The following is an 18425-nucleotide window of genomic DNA, read 5'->3' as shown; positions in this document are numbered from 1 at the left end:
AGGGCCTGTTTTCATTCAGTCTTGGATTTATAGTAGAAAACAATAAATGTTATGTTATCGTAAGTATTCTGTGCATATATGTGTATGGATCAGTCATAAGTACTTATAGGAGATGCTACTTCCTGGGAAATATACTTTCTTCATGAGAAATTCTAGTTTTGCCTTTTGAGACATGTGATTCAACTCGTTTCTTCTTGAATTTAACTTATTGTTCACGATTTACAGCAGGTGTGAATGTATGCGAAAAACTGCTACTGTAAGTTATGAGGTAAATTCAAAGACGATGTTGTTGGGAGAATTCAGTCCTGTGCGCCAGAGCAAAGATTAGACAATGGATTGAGACTGTGTCACCGCTTTGGAAACAGCGTGCCAATGTGGAGTACTAACTTCTGATGTTTATCGCACCGTGTTGACTGGGTGTGGAAGGTAAGGGCTGTCTGAGCTGGCCGGTGCTTCTATAAAGGTTCTATTGTGATAGTTTGTTATTCTGTTGGTTTTTGTGTGATCTATGCTAAGTGTTTCCGATGATTGTCCCCTTGTTGGTGTTGGTGTTGGTGTGTGTGTGTGTGTGTGTGTGTGTGTGTGTGTGTGTGTGTGTGTGTGTGTGTGTGTGAGAGAGAGAGAGAGAGAGAGAGAGAGAGAGAGAGAGAGAGAGAGAGAGAGAGAGAGAGAGAGAGAGGGAGAGAGAGAGAGAGAGATTCTATACTTTTGTGGTCCTTTTTATGTCTGTAAATTTGCGCACATTCGCGTGCAATTCATTGCATTCGAGCAACAACAAACTCGCGCAACATTATTCTGCCCAACAAAAGCACAACAAATGGAAAAGACTCCTTTCTCGACTTAATAGAAAAACGTCCTCTTTCTTTTGCAGTAAGTCGGGTCCTGTGATAAACACCGGCAGCAGAACAGAAGCACTCCTAAATTAATGCGTAGTCTCGTGCTCTCATTTCACCTAGTGCAAATGCCTTGAGGAAAACATACTTCGGTGATCGACCCTCCTAGTTTAATTCCAATGGGAATTTCTAGGGCTAGATATGCAACAAAATGTGAAACGTCTGTACTATGTCTCTATTTAAAATGAAATGTAACTATGTCGTGTTGAGTCAAAATATACGGGTGTAACACGAGAAAATTACTCCCACGAGATTTTTACTCCGGAGTAAAAATTTCGTACGAAAATGTTACTCCCTTTACCATAAAAGTACTCCCCCATTACACGAGAAAATTACTCCCCACGAGAGGTGAGTTCCGAGTAAACATTTCGTACAAAAATGTTACTCCCCTGACGAATAAATAACGAATAAATTACTTCACCCTAACACGAGCAATTTAACTTCCCATGCCAGGTGTACGAATTTTGTTACTCCCTTGTCCCCTGTTAGTCTTGGTGGTGGGAGGGGTGGGGGGAGGGTAGCGCGACATTCGTTTGCGCGAGATCACATATATTGGCATTATCCCTTTGCTCGCATATCATTTTCGCGTTCGAGATTTTTACTGGAAATAAAAAAAATGAGGAGTAAAAATTTCGTGGAGGGAGTAATTTTTTCGTGCTTTGGGGAGTTCTTTTCTCGTACGAAAGGTGTACTCGGAGTAAGAATTTCGTACGAGTACACCGGAGTACATTTTTCGTGGAGTAAAAATGTCGTGTTACACCGGACTGTTTGTTTATTTGGTTGTTTGTTCGAAATTAAAGAAATGGTGTATTTACACGCACATAAATTCTTTCGAGATGAAAATGCATACAAGTTCCATTAACTGAAAAATTAAGAGCAAATCCTTCTGTGGAAGCAAACACCAGTGATTCACCTTTTCCAGTTTTCCTTACGTATTTTTTTCGTGCCTTGGGGAGTTCTTTTCTCGTACGAAAGGTGTACTCGGAGTAAGAATTTCGTACGAAAGTTTTACTCCGGAGTAAATTTTTCGTGGAGTAAAAATTTTAAGTGTAATGCTCCGCACATGTTATGAATTTTTTCCCTTTCTTTTTGTAAAAATCCCAAAACAGAGAGACTGCCAACGTTGCAAAATTCAGAATTAAAAAACAAGAATGGTTGGTCGTGGAAACGTTTATTATTGACAAAACAAAACTAAAAATGTAACGTTCCAATTGTCTACCATTCCCGGTTTTTTTATTCTTTCTTTTTGTAATTGGAAACACCCCAAATCTGTGTTTGTTATTGACGTGGCCTTTGCAAAGAAATTCCTAATGCGTCATGTCGTAATTTGTGCTGAGACCCGGAAAGCTTTAGTGAAAAATGTCATGCATCAATGAGTCTTTTCGTCGAGGTTGATTATATCTGTAGGTGTTTGAGTTGAGACTGTCTTTTAAGGTCCAGGTGTGCCCCTATTGTCTGCCTTTGTATGCACATTCAAATTATAGGCGAGGAGTAATGGCCAAAATATTGACTTGATTGAATTGTTGGGCAATCGTTGTTGCCGTTGTATTTGCTGCTGTTTTTGTTTCAGTTTGTTGTTGTTGTTTCAAATTATTGGCGAGGAGTAATGGTCAAAATATTTAATTGATTGAATTGTTGGGCAATCGTTGTTGCTGTTGTATTTGCTGCTGTTTTTGTTTCAGTTTGTTGTTGTTGTTTCAAATTATTGGCGAGGAGTAATGGTCAAAATATTTAATTGATTGAATTGTTGGGCAATCGTTGTTGCTGTTGTATTTGCTGCTGTTTTTGTTTCAGTTTGTTGTTGTTGTTGTTGTTGTTGTACCAACAGTCTTTTTCAACAGCAAAGAACGAATTATATAAACACTGCAGAATCAGTAAGACGGTGGTGCAAGCGGAACAGTAGAATATCTTTGGTGCTATTCCGTTTTATACTTACTCTGTCCTGGCTGCGAGCCGTGAAGGCATGAGCGATTAAGCCAATTCCCTGTTTAGTGCGATAGTCTGTCTTTGTGTACAGATCCTAGATGTTGATTCAAAGGATTTGACCTTATGCGTACAATACTCTTCGTCCGGTCGGGTGACCACATTTATTGTTTGACCCTCGTACAGTTAACCCACATGTTCACGGATCACTCCGAGTGATCTCATTTAGGGTGTAACCCTCGTACATTTTTTACGAATAACTCTGAGTGATCTCATTTAGCGTTTAACCCTCGTACATTTTTACGAATAACTCTGAGTGATCTCATTTAGCGTTTAACCCTCGTACATTTTTTACGAATAACTCTGAGTGATCTCATTTAGCGTTTAACCCTCGTACATTTTTACGAATAACTCTGAGTGATCTCATTTAGCGTTTAACCCTCGTACATTTTTACGAATAACTCTGAGTGATCTCATTTAGCGTTTAACCCTCGTACATTTTTACGAATAACTCTGAGTGATCTCATTTAGCGTTTAACCCTCGTACATTTTTTACGAATAACTCTGAGTGATCTCATTTAGCGTTTAACCCTCGTACATTTTTACGAATAACTCTGAGTGATCTCATTTAGCGTTTAACCCTCGTACATTTTTACGAATAAGTGATGACACTGATTTAGGGGTTTGACGCTCGAGCAAAGTCATCAAACATGTTAGGGTCAGTCTTACTCGGTGTATCAGAACAAATGGCTGTATACCCTAGCTGAGGACAAGTGACGGGTGTGGGTTTTTTGGCTTTAGTTGTGTATGCAATTGTCTTTTGTGGTATGCAGATGGGGGGTTGTGCGAAGGGAAAAGGACCTCAGGAGGTATGGACGGGAAGGTGTTGTTTATGGCTTCACTGTTCGAATGAGGGCGTGTTTTCCCCGCTAAGGGAATTTTGTTCGGACGTTTGGTACCTTTGGGGAGTCTGCTCTGCTCTGTCTGTGTGTCTGTCGGTCTGGTGTGCATGTTTTTCTGCATGTCTGTCTGTCTATACATGTGTGTGTCTGTCTGCATGTCCCTCTAGCTCTGTCTGTCTGTCTCCGTCTGTCGGTCGGTCGGTCGGTCTGTCTTTGTCTCTCTGTTGCTATCGCTGTCTCTCTCTTTCTGGTTCTGTCTGTCTGTCTCCGTCTGTCGGTCGGTCGGTCGGTCTGTCTTTGTCTCTCTGTTGCTATCGCTGTCTCTCTCTTTCTGGTTCTGTCTGTCTGTCTGCCTGTCTCTCTCCCTCAAAGTTAAAATTAACTCATATTTTGCATTGTCAAAATCAGGATTTTTTCAGGCGCATATAATTATGTAATAAGGAAAACAATATTCGTTGGTACGATTTAGTACTACCCGGCTTCGCTGTGCTAAAGTTTTGAAGGAAGGACATATCTCAGTTACGACTGACTTTACTGAAGAATAAACACCCCAGCAGAGCAATAAAATCGTGTCGAGTGACCCCCCAAGCTCGCATTCTTGACACATGAACAGTATACCTAATGATACTTGACACATGAACAGTATACCTAATGATACTTGACACATGAACAGTATACCTAATGATACTTGACACATGAACAGTATACCTAATGATACTTGACACATGAACAGTATACCTAATGATACTTGACACATGAACAGTATACCTAATGATACTTGACACATGAACAGTATACCTAATGATACTTGACACATGAACAGTATACCTAATGATACTTGACACATGAACAGTATACCTAATGATACTTGACACATGAACAGTATACCTAATGATACGTGACACATGAACAGTATACCTAATGATACGTGACACATGAACAGTATACCTAATGATACTTGACACATGAACAGTATACCTAATGATACTTGACACATGAACAGTACACCTAATGATACTTGACACATGAACAGTATACCTAATGATACTTGACACATGAACAGTATACCAAATGATACTTGACACATGAACAGTATACCTAATGATACTTGACACATGAACAGTATACCTAATGATACTTGACACATGAACAGTATACCTAATGATACTTGACACATGAACAGTACACCTAATGATACTTGACACATGAACAGTATACCAAATGATACTTGACACATGAACAGTATACCTAATGATACTTGACACATGAACAGTATACCTAATGATACTTGGCAAAACGCGTACGTTTGAGACGTTGAAATCAGAACGCGAAGTGACATATCGATGTTGAGAGAAATAGATACGTATAAGGTGTGTACTTATGAGTTAAGTGGCTCGCTCTCTTTCAGCTGACAATTAGTCGGAGCGTTGGAATTCTTGTTAGCTGTCGCTGGCTATTTCAGTAAAAAAAAAAGTTTTTTTTCAAGAAAATAATCGTAAGATATGTCACTTCGTAAGATGCAAACAGAAAACAACAAACGATCAAAGTGAAAGCGGAAAAACAAAACCAGCAACGAATTAACAACTTCTTGTTCCATTAGGACACAAGAGGCAATGATAACATGTGTGTGTGTGCTGGGGAGGGAGGGAGGGGGGGGGGGAAAGCTTTTTGATGTTTTGAACCTAGCCCCATCAACATTTTGAAAAATAGGCCATTTTTCTTTGCTTTTTTCTGTCAAAATCTTACGATCCTGTTTACTTACTGTACACTTCTACACATGACACACATTTCATTGCCATGGCGTCCGCAATTCTCTCTTTGTATATAAAACCAGTCAATAACTCTTTTTTTTTTTTCGAACAGTTGGTACGCAAAGAGTACCCAATAAGAAAAGACCTACCTATGCATATGTTGAACACTGTGTGTTTAGTGAAAAGCCCTTATTCGAAAACCTTGTTAATTATTGTTGTCGAAAAGTTGTACCGTGGACTGTCAATAAAGCAGAGCTAGCCAGCTCTAAAAAAACCACTAGCCCAGTCTGTTCAGGCAGGAACAATTAGGTGTACTCACCGATATTCGGCACCTCGAGTAATGATCTTATTTGACCCTGTAAGACAAGAATTCTATCCCACTCCCCTTCCCAAGCAATTCTTTCTCGTGTCCCAACTTGGCAACCCCATTGTTCTGTTTTCAGGCGAGAGACACCAATTCCCGAAGACGTAGAATGGCAGCGCGAGGTACCGTAGATGTTAACAGCGTATCATGTTCTCGTGAAATTCGATCACGTCTGTGAGCAGTGTTTTGACAAGAATGTCAAACACGGAACTTCGTGTTAAAGGCTGCCATATTCGTAGCGTTCATTAATTAATTCATATTGTTTACATGTGCCAATAATGTTATAAAACTGTATTTAAGGGGATATAATAACGATTGGTTGTAGCTTTCGAACACAGAACAAATTATTTCAGTATTGCAAAGTGGTGTTGATAGTGTCGAATGTAAACAGAACAGTCTCAAACGCCATCTTTGGTTTACGAAACGTCACGAAGTGACGTCAACGGTCTAAAAATAGCCCATGTCCTGGAGAACTGTTGCTAAACAATGCAATAAAGAATTAATTATTTCTCGTAATTGGTAAGGACTTCAAACCTAAAACTTTGCAGGAAGCTTAATTTATACATCCCCGCAACGATGGGAAAAGCCCTGGAAGTAATTAAACTAATTAAATAGGACTATGTCAGCCTTTAAAGGAGCGACAACAACTATGAGTATAATTGAAGTTTGATTCCAGAATCTACGTGATTTGAGACTTTAGTGACTGGTTTGATTTTAGTCGTAAATAATCCAGTCGACTGATTACTAAATAAGGCACTTTTACCTGCGCACGAGCGTGGATTCAAGACTCCGACCCGCACAGCCATTGTGGATTCAGAGCGAATTGACTTAATATCTCATGTAGGCTATTGACGGCTTGGAAAAAGGCTTATGGTGTGAACTGTATGCTTACTCAGTTATTGAGAAAAAAAACCACCCATTGTTTTGCAGTACTTGGAGGCATTAAAACAAAAGTTTCATACGATAACCTTTTCGCGATAAATTCGGTTGAAATCAGTGCGCTTATAGCTGCAAACTAATAATTATGAAGCTTGCACGGTTATAAGCTGAATAATTTTATTTGCAAAAGAAAGTGTCCCTTTAATCAATCAGTGCCGCGTACACCTCGTACTACACAATGTACTACACCTGCCCCCTATATGTGCTTCAGCCAAACCTGGGAGGGTATACTGTACCGAAGGAAAACTGAAACTCGGAGGTGTACATTCAAGAGATCGAAGATAATAAACGTCGGCCCACCGACCTTTTATCTTGTGTCAATGCCGCAATCTTGCATGGTAATCCCACTTTGGACGTGACCCAGGGCATTGCAAATGTTTTGTGCATGCTGGGTCCACAGTGCTTATCGTAAAGGGGAGAGAGAGAAACAGAGAGAGACAGACAGACAGAGAGAGAGGGGGAAACAGAGAGAGAGAGAAACAGACAGACAGAGAGAGAAACAGACAGACAGACAAACAGAGAGAGAGAGAGAGTAGCCTTCTGCGTAGTAGACAGAATGTATAATTTGCGAAGTGTGAAGTGATCGTATTGCGTCATGGTGGGACTGCGTTCTCTTTTGTTTCCAACTTTATTACACTCCCGGTATTGGGGTGTGTATAGGTTTCGCTCGATGTGTTTGTTTGTTTGTTTGTTTGTGTTCGCATATAGATCTCAAGAATGAACGGACCGATCGTCACCAAACTTGGTGAACAGGTTCTATACATTCCTGAGACGGTCCTTACAAAAAATTGGGACCAGTCAAACACACGGTTAGGGAGTTATTGGTGGATTAAGATTCTACAAGGACTTATAGAGGCACATATTAATGGTCAAAGGGAAATAACCTTCTCAGTTGGTGGCAGTGAGAATGGTTATTTCATTTTGACCAACGGGGGTGTTTTTCCTACCTCGGAGGAATTTCTTGTTGTACTTAGCTCGGCTGATTTATGCCCCACTTCGTTTTATTGTAGGTCCAACTTACTGAGATGCATTTCTTTCCGAAATTTGAGTCTATAGTCTCTGCAGTGTGATGTGCCTGCGGTTTACTTGTTAAATTGCGTTTTTGTCAACAAGTTAGGCATTCAGTAAATCTACTGGAGTTTTTGTTCGGTAATGAAACATGCAGACCCTCTACAAGTACTAGAATCAGTGCTCAAACGCAAAGTACATAATTAAGTGGGAAGTTTTTGCAATGAAAGGCCAAAGACAAGCACACGTACTCTGTGAACAAGGGTTTATCCGTACACATGTATTTATTTCTCTGGACACCTCGATATCTGGCTTGACAGTGTACGTATACCTCAGTTCAAGTTCGCACCTTGATAATGACACTGCTAATGGCACTGCTATCCACTTACCTCTTCTGCCCTTGAGCAAAACTTCCGGTATGCCATGGAGGAGGGGGGGGGGTCTTATCAAGAAGATGATAGCAACATATTCCCAAATTCCCCCAACAGAAATCTGAAACTGAATCCCTCTTCACCCCTTATCGTCAATGAATTTATCAATTTTCCTGCAAACTGGGTGACTGTTTGGACTTCATTCCTTCCCACGGAAAACCATGCCATTCAATGTATATCTACATCTATATACGGCTTGTGTGTGTGTGTCTGTCTGTCGGTCACTTCGCGATGCACGGCCAAAGTTTTCGATGGATCTGCTTCACATTTGGTGGGCATATTCAGGTAGACCCCAGACACAATCTGGTCGATGAAAATTTTCAACACGTGCTCTCAGCGCGCAGCGCTGAACCGATTTTGATTTTTATGGTTTTTCTGTACATCCATTCCCAGTAACTCTTCCTTATCTTCTCCAGTGTTTTGCGCGTTTATCTCCCTTCCTTCGTGTGCCGTCAATCGCGTACGGCTCACCCGGCGAAGCCGGGTATTCGGCTCTACTTCTTCCCGGCGAAGCCGGGTATTCATCTGGTAATATATAAATATGAGCGAGATTCCTGTGGGTCAACGAAGGAATGTTCCTTATCACCTGTGAATCGCGGGTAATTATGTAATTGTTTGGTTTAAACACCGGTTTATATTTGTATTTTATTTTAGGATGTAAAATGTTTACAAACAAAGTATCCCAGCAAGCTCTCGAGCAGCTAAACTGATACTAAATGTGGCCTTAAAATGACTCTTCTGTTAACAACACACACACACACACACACACACAAACACACACACACACACACACACACACACACACACACACACGCACGCACTTGTTTCTCAGCTTTTCTATTCATATTGCCTGTAAATTTACCTCCATTTATTTCAGGACATGATTATTTCCAGAGTTTTATTAACGGTTTAAGAAGAGTGGAGGGGGGGGGGGGGGGCGTTAGATTGAAAGTATTATCCGTGTAACTGTTTCAAGTGGCATACCAAGGATCGACCTCTTCACACCGACGTGCTGACTGACTTCCAAGGCTTGAATTGGTGAAATTGATCGAAGAGAGTCCAAACATTGGCGGATGTTTTCATCCATAGAGGGGTTGGAGCTTATGTTGGTGGAGATCGAGAGTGTCTTATCTCACACTGTTAATCACACCGACCTGCCGGTGACATCTGGCTTGTTCAGGAATGAAGTCACCTTGGATTGAATTGCTTTTTATTCCTCCTCGTCTTCCTCCTCCTTCTTCCCTCATGCCCCTCCACCATCGCTTCATTTTTCTTACTGCCTCCTTTTCTTTGCTCCCCTGTGTCTCTCCCCTGAGATCCCCCCCTCCCCCCGTCTTAAGTGCCTCCCCCACCTTTTGCTTTTCATTGCGGCCGTCTCCCGGCCTTCACTCCTTTCTAAAATACTTTAAGAAGACAATATTTAATCAAGTTGTCTTAGACATAGAACACTCTATTACTTCAGACGAGAAACTCTTATGTCCTTCTTTGTAATTAATTTTCTCCTTCCTGTACTCCCTGTGTGTCTTCACTCACATCGTGAAAGCTCTACCCCCCCTCTCCCACCCCCCCCCACCCCCCCCCCCTCCGCTACCCCTCGCCCCCCCCTCTTCCTGCCACACACACTCCTTTCACTCCAACATGCGCAATCCGACTCCTACCTTGTCTTGTCTTGATGGCTACACTAATATTGTCCAAACGATATGTGATGTTACCTTTCAGTGGTCCTGGTTTTATTATTATTTGGATGTGGCACTGATTGTGGAACTGGTGGTTGTTGAATGAATGAATGTTAATTCAGTAACGATATCCATTGACACATTGAAAACGTTTTTTTCTTTAATAAGAAGCGCTTGTATGTTAACGTATTGTGTGTGAATGTGAGTAACATATTTCCACCAAAGAAAATGTACACATCGTATAAGTAAATGCATATATTGCGAAATAAAACTGAAGGTGATTATTTACAGCTGCAAAATTACGTTGACAGTATTGAAAATATTCTACTGTGAAAACCAAGACGGTAAGGCGGAGAAGTTTGCTGTGAGTGCTCAGACTTATCAGTTTAACATTGTGGATAGTGAGTGATCAAATTAATAACCAAAGGGGAGTAAGCGCTCTAAATGAATACGACATGTGTAATGGAGTAAGTGAGAGTTATCCGGAACCAGTCTCCTGGCACCTGAGAGAAAAACAAGCATTGAAATGAACAAGCGACTTTCATCCTTAAATGATTTTTTTTTAAATGTTTTATTGTGTACAGTGGTTATCATGTTATGCATATATGTCTATAGTGTGTTTGGGCGAGTGAGGTCTGGTGAGGCACACAATGTTAAAAACGAAAAAGATCCTTACTTCTCATCATAACAAAGACACAGCAACTGTCAAATGTCTCCCTTGAAGACTTCGTCAGGACGAACATAGTTGCGGTCACAAAATATCATGGATTTTTATCATAGCATATAAACACTATATCCTCTTTGTTGCAGGTCGGTTTCTTTCGACGCCCCGTCCAAAACAGACGCTGCCGCAGCAGACACCACATCCCACTACTCCGACGACCTCGACAACATGGCTGACACGGAGGTCGCTGCCACAGTCCCTCAAGGTCAAGGTGACAAGGACGCTCTCAGCATCGACCAGATCAGCACCATGACCCTGTCCGAGTTCAAGAAACTCATCAACAACAACCTCTCCGTGCCTCCCATGCCGGATTCTGACAGCGGAGGAGGAGGGTTTGACTCTGCCCGTTCCCATGAAAACAACGGGGGTCACGTCTCACGGGGTCAGGTGAGGCGGGCCAACTCAGCGGACACTGGTGGCGACAACTTGTCGTGGAGCTCGGTGCGGGACAAGGCGCGGTCAGTGTGTAACTCCATCGCGTCCAGCGTGTCCAGTAGGCGCCCAGCGTCCAGTGCGGGCAGTGCCGCCTCTCACATTATCGCCAGGCGGAACCTGCCCAAGTCCCCAGCCCTTTCCGACAGTAGATCAAAGACTCCCTCTGCTTCTGAGAGGCCAAAGACTCCTTCCGCTATCGGGTCCGAGCGACCAAAGACTCCTGTGTCGACTTACAGACCTAAAACCCCTGTCACATCACAGTACGCTTACCGACCCAAAACTCCAACAGCCAACGCTGCAGGGGTTACAGGGGAGGCTAGACCCAAAACTCCTAGCTGTCCAAAGACACCTACCTCCATCCGTAGAGGTCTTGGCTCCTCCTCTTCGTCTTCCCCCTCCCCAGCTTCCAGAAACAGTGAATTCTCAAGACCCAAAACACCAACGAGAGACAACGGTCCGTCGTTTAGACCAAAGACACCAACATCGCTAGGTTCTATGGATGTAGACTCCACGCCTAACCCTCGCGTGAAGAGTACAACCGTTGTTAGCGCTGCGGACGATGTGGAAGTGGCACAGAACAGTCTAAGAGTGAAGACCTCATCTTTTGTGCACAACGAGGAATCGGACTCAGGATCTGTGGAGAACTCGGACACAGGGGCCCAGCGTCCAACAGGACTTGGCCTCAGGACGACTTCTTGGGCCTCGGACAACGATGACGCTGCCAGTCTCAGCCTGTCTCTGCCGCTGTCTCGTCGTTCTCAGAGCCCCGCTGATGACCTGGACGGGGATAACTCTGAGATTGCGGAGATGATGGACGGAAACATCACCCCTTGCTCGTCAGTTTCCGCCTCCCTGAGAGACCGCCCCTCCACCCACAGCAAGATCCCCAAGCCCATGTTCACCCCACGCTCCGTGGCCATGCCTGAAAAGACTGTGGCTGCTGGGCGAGTTGAGAGAACCCTACCCCGCCCTTCCACGCCGGTGAGCAGGTCTTCAGTAGAGCGCCAGCTGTCTTCCAGTGATGGTGGCGACTACAGCGAGAAGCCGCCGGTCACACCGCGAAGACACGCCCAGATCCCTCGCTGCGCCACGCCCTCCAGCACTAAGTCTTACACAGAGCTTTTCCATGCCAAGAGGTCCCAGACACCAGGCCCAGGCAGCAGTTCTTCAAACTCTGCCTCAGCATCCACAGCGCGACCCACAACCCCAGGGCCTGGGACGTCCTCTGGCGGGCTGAGAGCTCCACAGCTGCGGAGAGGATCTCTCAGCAGAGCTCCTGACATGGGACAAATCCGCAAGGCAAAAAGCGTCACCAATCTCCTACAGGACTCTGGGAGACTGTCCATTGCGGATGGGACTGGGGACAGCAGAAGGCAGGCTGGTGGTGTCGGGGCCAGGTCATTCTCCACAGAATCTCAGCAGAGATTGCAACGACAGAACGCCACAGAGGGGGAGAGGATGCGGGTGACGCGGAACGGCCAGGGCAATCACAGCGTGCAGGTGGTCGACCAAACCCGCAACCTCGCCTATCACTCCTCCTCACCATCAACTGCTCGCAGACGTCTCCAGCAGTCAGCATCCTTCGACAACAATACCTCCGAGAGAGGACGAAGCAAAACCCCTGGCCCTGGTGTAGGAACAGGAGGAGGCTCAAGGTACGTTCAACAACCGCAAGGGATCATCAGAAAGCCCAACATCGGCCCCAAGCCCAGCACAGCAGCAGGCAGCAAGGCCATAAACAGAACGGAAGCCTGGGTGGACTCCACGTTACATGACCCCAAGCGCAAGCAGCTGCCACCCAACCGCCGGCGAGCCATGACGCCCAACTCTCTGTCCATCACGGAGGGTGAACTTATGTCCCGGCCCCTGGAGGAGATCCAGGCCGCTCTGCCCTCACCTGCAGATGTCCTCCCTGAGGAGGTGGTGGCCCCTCCGCCAGAAGACCCAGAGATGTTCCGCAAGATGGAGCAGCTGTTTGTGAAGTACCGCGAGATGGAGCTGAGGGCCTCTGTCTGTGACACTCCTGGCGGAGGTGGTGGTGGTGAGGATGGACATCGTAGCTACAACAGCAACGCCAACACCACCAGCACCTGTAGCGTCAGTAGGTCGTCCGGCGGCAGTCAAGGTCAAGGTCAGGCATTGCGATCGACCTCGTCGTCCCTGAGGACCAGCATGACCCACAGCGCGTCATTCTCCTCGGGCATATCCTCCGCCCGCTCCCACGAGACAGACGGCTCCAGTCGCGGCCCCAGCGTAGAGAATGACCGCTTCTCCAAAGAAAGCTCTCCAGCAGATGCTGCTGCCTCCACCGCCTCTTTCCACCACAACAACGGCGCGGCCAGCAACAACGGCGACTACCACCACCACCACAACGGCACAGAAGACCCCGGCTCAGTGTCTGTGACACCCAGACCCAATCACCACCTTCAGCAGCAAGGAGCTCCAGCCGTGTCAGCAGATGACATTGCAGACGTCGAGGCGGAGATTCTATCCACCGACCCAAAAGCTCTGGTCTCAAAGATCAAAGAGATCCTACAGGTTCGGCCTAGGAAGGAGGACGCTGGCAAGGCCGGGGGGACTCGAACCCGCATCCCGGCCCCAGCCTCCCTCTCCCGCGCCAAGCGGTCCAAGTCCGTGTCCAGCCTGACCAACGGGGAGTTCGGTGACCACGCCTCCCTCTCCGTGTACGAGGCCACGCCCAATGGCCTGGACATGACGCGGGACGAGTCGACCAACAGTGACGTTGACAGCGAGTACAGTCGCTGTGAGACCCCCGTGCCCAAACTGGCCCAGCCTCTCACCACGGGCCGGTCCAAGCTGTTCCCCAGGGGAGGGGGGCGCTCCATGTCTCAGGAGGACCATGTCTCCAGCTCCAGTTCTGTCTCGTCGTCCTCCCTGCGATACTGGGACGAGGATGGGGAGTATGTGTAACACTGACAGTACAATGCAAACTCTTTTTTTAGTCATGAGACTCTCTGCCTTAGGGGTGCAAGTCATATTAGGGCGAGAAGGACGGGTAGTGTGTGCGATCTTGGCAAAGAAAATGCAAATTGTTGCGAGTTTTCAGTCTGGAGACCCTCCATCTGTCTTTAGACTGAACACTATCTTGGAACGAGAAGGACAGGAAGCGTCTGAAATCTCAACAAGTCAAATTTATATTACATGCAAACTGTCGTGAGTTTCCAGTCCCAGTTAGTTAGGCCCTCTGCCTTTGAGGTAGGGGTACACAAACTACCTTGGGACGAGGGCAGGGAGGATCTATAATTTTGACAGCCAGCTGAAATGATCGAAATCCGGCCTCAAAAGTAACTTTTCGTTGTTGACATTCACTGCTGTTGGGATACAAAGAATGCTGGACGTCAAGAAAGCTGGGTTTCTTGCTACTTGACTTTAAGTAACATGCTAAGAACAAGCAAGCGGATTGACAAAATACAAGTCAAAACTGGTGTACCCACAGTTCTGACTGTGTGACCTAGCTAGTGCCAGTGAGACTGATCAAGAAAACAATTTTGACTGCATGTGAAGACTTGGATAAGAATTTTGACTGCATGTGGTTGAAACGTTAATTCTCTTTTGAACCAGTAAGACAGGATTTTTGACAGCATATGTGACCCGTTCTCACAAACGGGGGCCTAAGTCGCAGCGAGCCGTTCCAAGCTATCGGCTGGGAAAGGCAGTGAGGGCCTACTTGGGTGATTTTCATTTTTTTGCATTTCTGACCTCTTTATACCCTAATCTTTCATATTCCGAAATATTTTGTTGAGTTTTATTATTTAAATGTGTTAATTATGTCTTCAAAGACACAAATTCCCTCACACTATAATTAGGGAAGGAAAAAATTGCGATTTTCTCAAAATGGCGTCCTTGAACATGGTCCGGTTGTAACTTACTTAACTTCCGCAATTTTTTTCACACAAACTTCTTTTTGGTATCAAATTAAAGCTTATTAAATGCAGTTTCCAGTGATATGCATAACTCCAAATATCCAAATTCCGACTTAGGCCCCCTTTTGTGAGAACGGGTCACATATGATTGAAGTGTTGTGTTGTGTGCAGTCTTCAACACCTATGCAGGAATCACACTGAGCAGTTTAGTGAATTACCAGAGTTGTGATTTTCATTATTATTTCCGTTTCACCAGATCTGCTTTCGTGTCTTACCTGAATGGTGGAAACGGCATGAATGGCCTGTAACATTGTGTGCTTAAAATGCCATGTTGTAGCGAGTTGTGAAATCTTCATCTTCTCTTCAAATCATCGAGTGGAGCTTTTCACGTCAACGAGTTGTGAAATAACTTGCTTTGTACGCTTTTGGTGAAAACTGTGACTTATGTATGAAGCTTGAGCTTGTCATAGTTGGACATAGAAAAGGTTCTTCTTCAATGAGTTTTTATTTTTGGCCACGAAGAAAATTCACAGCTTGAAATCCCCAGACAAGTTACATAATTATTTATGAGGGATGGTAGGTTGGGTTATGTTTTCTTTAATGTTATTTCCCCTCAGTTTATTCATACATATATATACCAATTTGAGTCATTTTAAATTTTCAATGACTGTTTCAGAGAGAGGAAATCAGTACATTTGTGTACACTTATTTCCTGAGAAAAAAGAAAATTACTGATTGTTGAAAATTGATGACTCTTGTCTCTCAAATCAGATGTTAAATTGGATATCGAATCATGTGATAACAAGAATCCTTCACTGTTTTACAGCACACACTTAAACTGCTTGTTAGCTGTAATTGTAAAACTTACTGGAATGAAATGCTGTCCTGTTTTGTGTGCTTTCGATCATGGTTGACACTAGATTTGTACAGAGAGAGAATTCATCAACAATTGACATGGTTGTCAAAAACCTGACAGTTTGACAAACACCCCTAAAAAATGATAGTCCTGTTTGCAAATGTGTGATTCTTGTTCTCTTCAAGCCTGCTGATGTTATCTGTGAGCTTGAGTGTAGAAATTGAAGACTGGCGTGCTAACTGATATAACACGATGCTATATTGTTGGTTGTGTGTTGAGTTTGTAGCGAGCGTTTTTACTGCTGCAGACGAAGAACTGTGAATATTTTTCTGTTTGGTTGTCGTTTCTTAGCAATATACCTGCAGATATCATTTATTTCATGAAGTCGCATAAAGTAAGCATATGCAGTCATTTATAAATGCTTCATAATCGAGTGAATATTATCTCTCTGCTTATGACCTCATGTTCAAACAAGATTTCTCACAATTCCTAAAAGAAGTCTGAAAGATTTCTGACCAAGAACCAACATGAATGATGTTCAGTCCTATACTCAGGCGCCAAAGAGGTTTACTTGAAACGTGTGTCTTTTGCGCTGCAGTCATTTACTCCTTTAGCAGGACCAACTTTACTGTGTGATTTTGGGAGAGGTCAATCAAGGCACGTTGAAGTGTGTATATACCCCCCGCGGGTTAGGGGGAAGAATTTACCCGATGCTCCCCAGCATGTCGTAAAAGGCGACTAACGGATTCTGTTTCTCCTTTTACCCTTGTTAAGAGTTTCTTGTATAGAATATAGTCAATTTTTGTAAAGATTTTAGTCAAGCAGTATGTAAGAAATGTTAAGTCCTTTGTACTGGAAACGTGCATTCTCCCAGTAAGGTAATATATTGTACTACGTTGCAAGCCCCTGGAGCAAATTTTTGATTAGTGCTTTTGTGAACAAGAAACAATTGACAAGTGGCTCTATCCCATCTCCCCCCCTTTCCCCGTCGCGATAAAACCTTCGTGGTTGAAAACGACGTTAAACACCAAATAAAGAAAGAAAGAAAGTGTGTATATGTGTCATAGTAGGGAGGGAGGGGTTAGGTTGCCTCATGGTTGTTAAAGTTTCACAAATGTCAAGGAAGTACACGTACTGCATTTCTACGGTAAGTGTCCCTTTAAGAGGTCATATACACGATCCGTGGTCAGTATCCCACTGTGGACAGCGCTATATGCTGAGCAGTCGGAGATTCTGAGCCCTGCACAGTGCTTCCCTTCCACTGTATGGGTTAGCGGGCTGGATTAGGAGCCTGGTTAAACAGCAAAACTCCTAAATGTGCTATGAGAAGATGTAATCGAAAACATAATTTGAGAGAATGGACTCCCGATCTAGCTGTCCATCCCAGCGTTTTCTGGTTTCGTACCCGGCAATGTTAAGAACAAGAACTGGGGTGATTTAAGCCTGGGAGAGATCGGGGGTGGGGGTGGGGGTGGAGGTGGTACGTGGGCGTTAGGATGAGCATGCAGGGGGGTATGGTGATGAAAAGAATCCCTGGTGTGATGTAGTCTGCAAAAGAAAAGAAACATCAGCAATGTGCTCTGTGTATATCCGCCATTCTTGTGATATTACCTTTCTGTGTTGCTCTGTATATATATATATGTGCATGACTGCTTGTGTATGGGGGGAGGTGGATGGGTGGGTGATCGTCAGGAGGGGTAGGGTGAGAGAGAGAGAGAGAGAGAGAGAGAGAGAGAGAGAGAGAGAGAGAGAGAGAGAGAGAGAGAGAGAGAGAGAGAGAGAGAGAGAGAGAGAGAGAGAGAGAGAGAGAACGAGAGAGAGAGAGAGTTAAATATGCTAGTGTTGTATGACTGTGTGTTAGTGCACAAGTATTTTGTGTGCAAGCGTGCGTCCATGCGTGTATAAGCTATGTGGATTGCAACATTCATGTACTGTCTCAACACATCTATGCGACCACTGGTATCATAATTATGCATTTGAGGGGAGAATGTGACTGGTGTAATTGCATAATGATGTCTTTAAGAAAAAAGATGTACCGTATTTTCCGGGTCATAAGGCGCGACTTTTTTCCTCGAGTTTGACCCCTGCGCCTTGTATAACGAAGCGCCTAATCCGTGTATGAAATACGAAGAAAAAAAAAATTTGGGAAAAAATCATGGGGAACAAAACGTGACAAGAACTCACCTCCATCTCGAATACCGGTAGTCGTTTTTTAAAATTCCGTGAGCACTTGTTTACACAACTCACACTGATCGTCACATTTCTCGGCAGTTTGATTTCATGACACACCCTCACACAGTCACACAGCAACCATGCCGAAGACGAAGCGACTTGCTTACGATGCAGAATACAAATCGAAAGCGATCGAACTTGCTGAGGGAAAAGGACAAAGGACTTTGCCTAAGTTGTGGTGACTGAAATTTCTAACAACAGGTGCTAGGATCCCGGACGAGCCCCCAACTTTTTCAATTTTGGTGCGCCCTATCGGCCCCCTGCGCCCAATGGGTGACTAGATTACAATTTTTTTTAAAGAAGGGGGTGCGCCTTATGCGCTGTAGCGCCTTGTAACCCGGAAAATACGGTATTTGAAAGGAAATCAAAAGCCCTGAATTGTATTTAATCATGGAAAGAGTGAATCT

At 44.3% G+C, this 18425-nt stretch overlaps 1 protein-coding gene across 1 annotated transcript in view; it reads left to right on the top strand.

The window, feature by feature from the left end:
* The window catches only part of LOC138975434 (streptococcal hemagglutinin-like), a 28993-nt gene extending 12968 nt beyond the window's left edge, over positions 1-16025 (top strand). Inside the window, exon 4 of the mRNA XM_070348113.1 lies at positions 10698-16025. Coding sequence (XP_070204214.1) covers positions 10698-13977 — 3280 coding nt within the window. The 3' untranslated portion in view covers positions 13978-16025. The remainder of the gene's footprint in view (positions 1-10697) is intronic.
* Positions 16026-18425: the final 2400 nt, after the last annotated feature.

Source organism: Littorina saxatilis, linkage group LG9, assembly GCF_037325665.1.
Source record: "Littorina saxatilis isolate snail1 linkage group LG9, US_GU_Lsax_2.0, whole genome shotgun sequence".
NCBI lineage: Eukaryota > Metazoa > Mollusca > Gastropoda > Littorinimorpha > Littorinidae > Littorina > Littorina saxatilis.
This window is presented reverse-complemented; position numbering and strand designations above follow the sequence as displayed.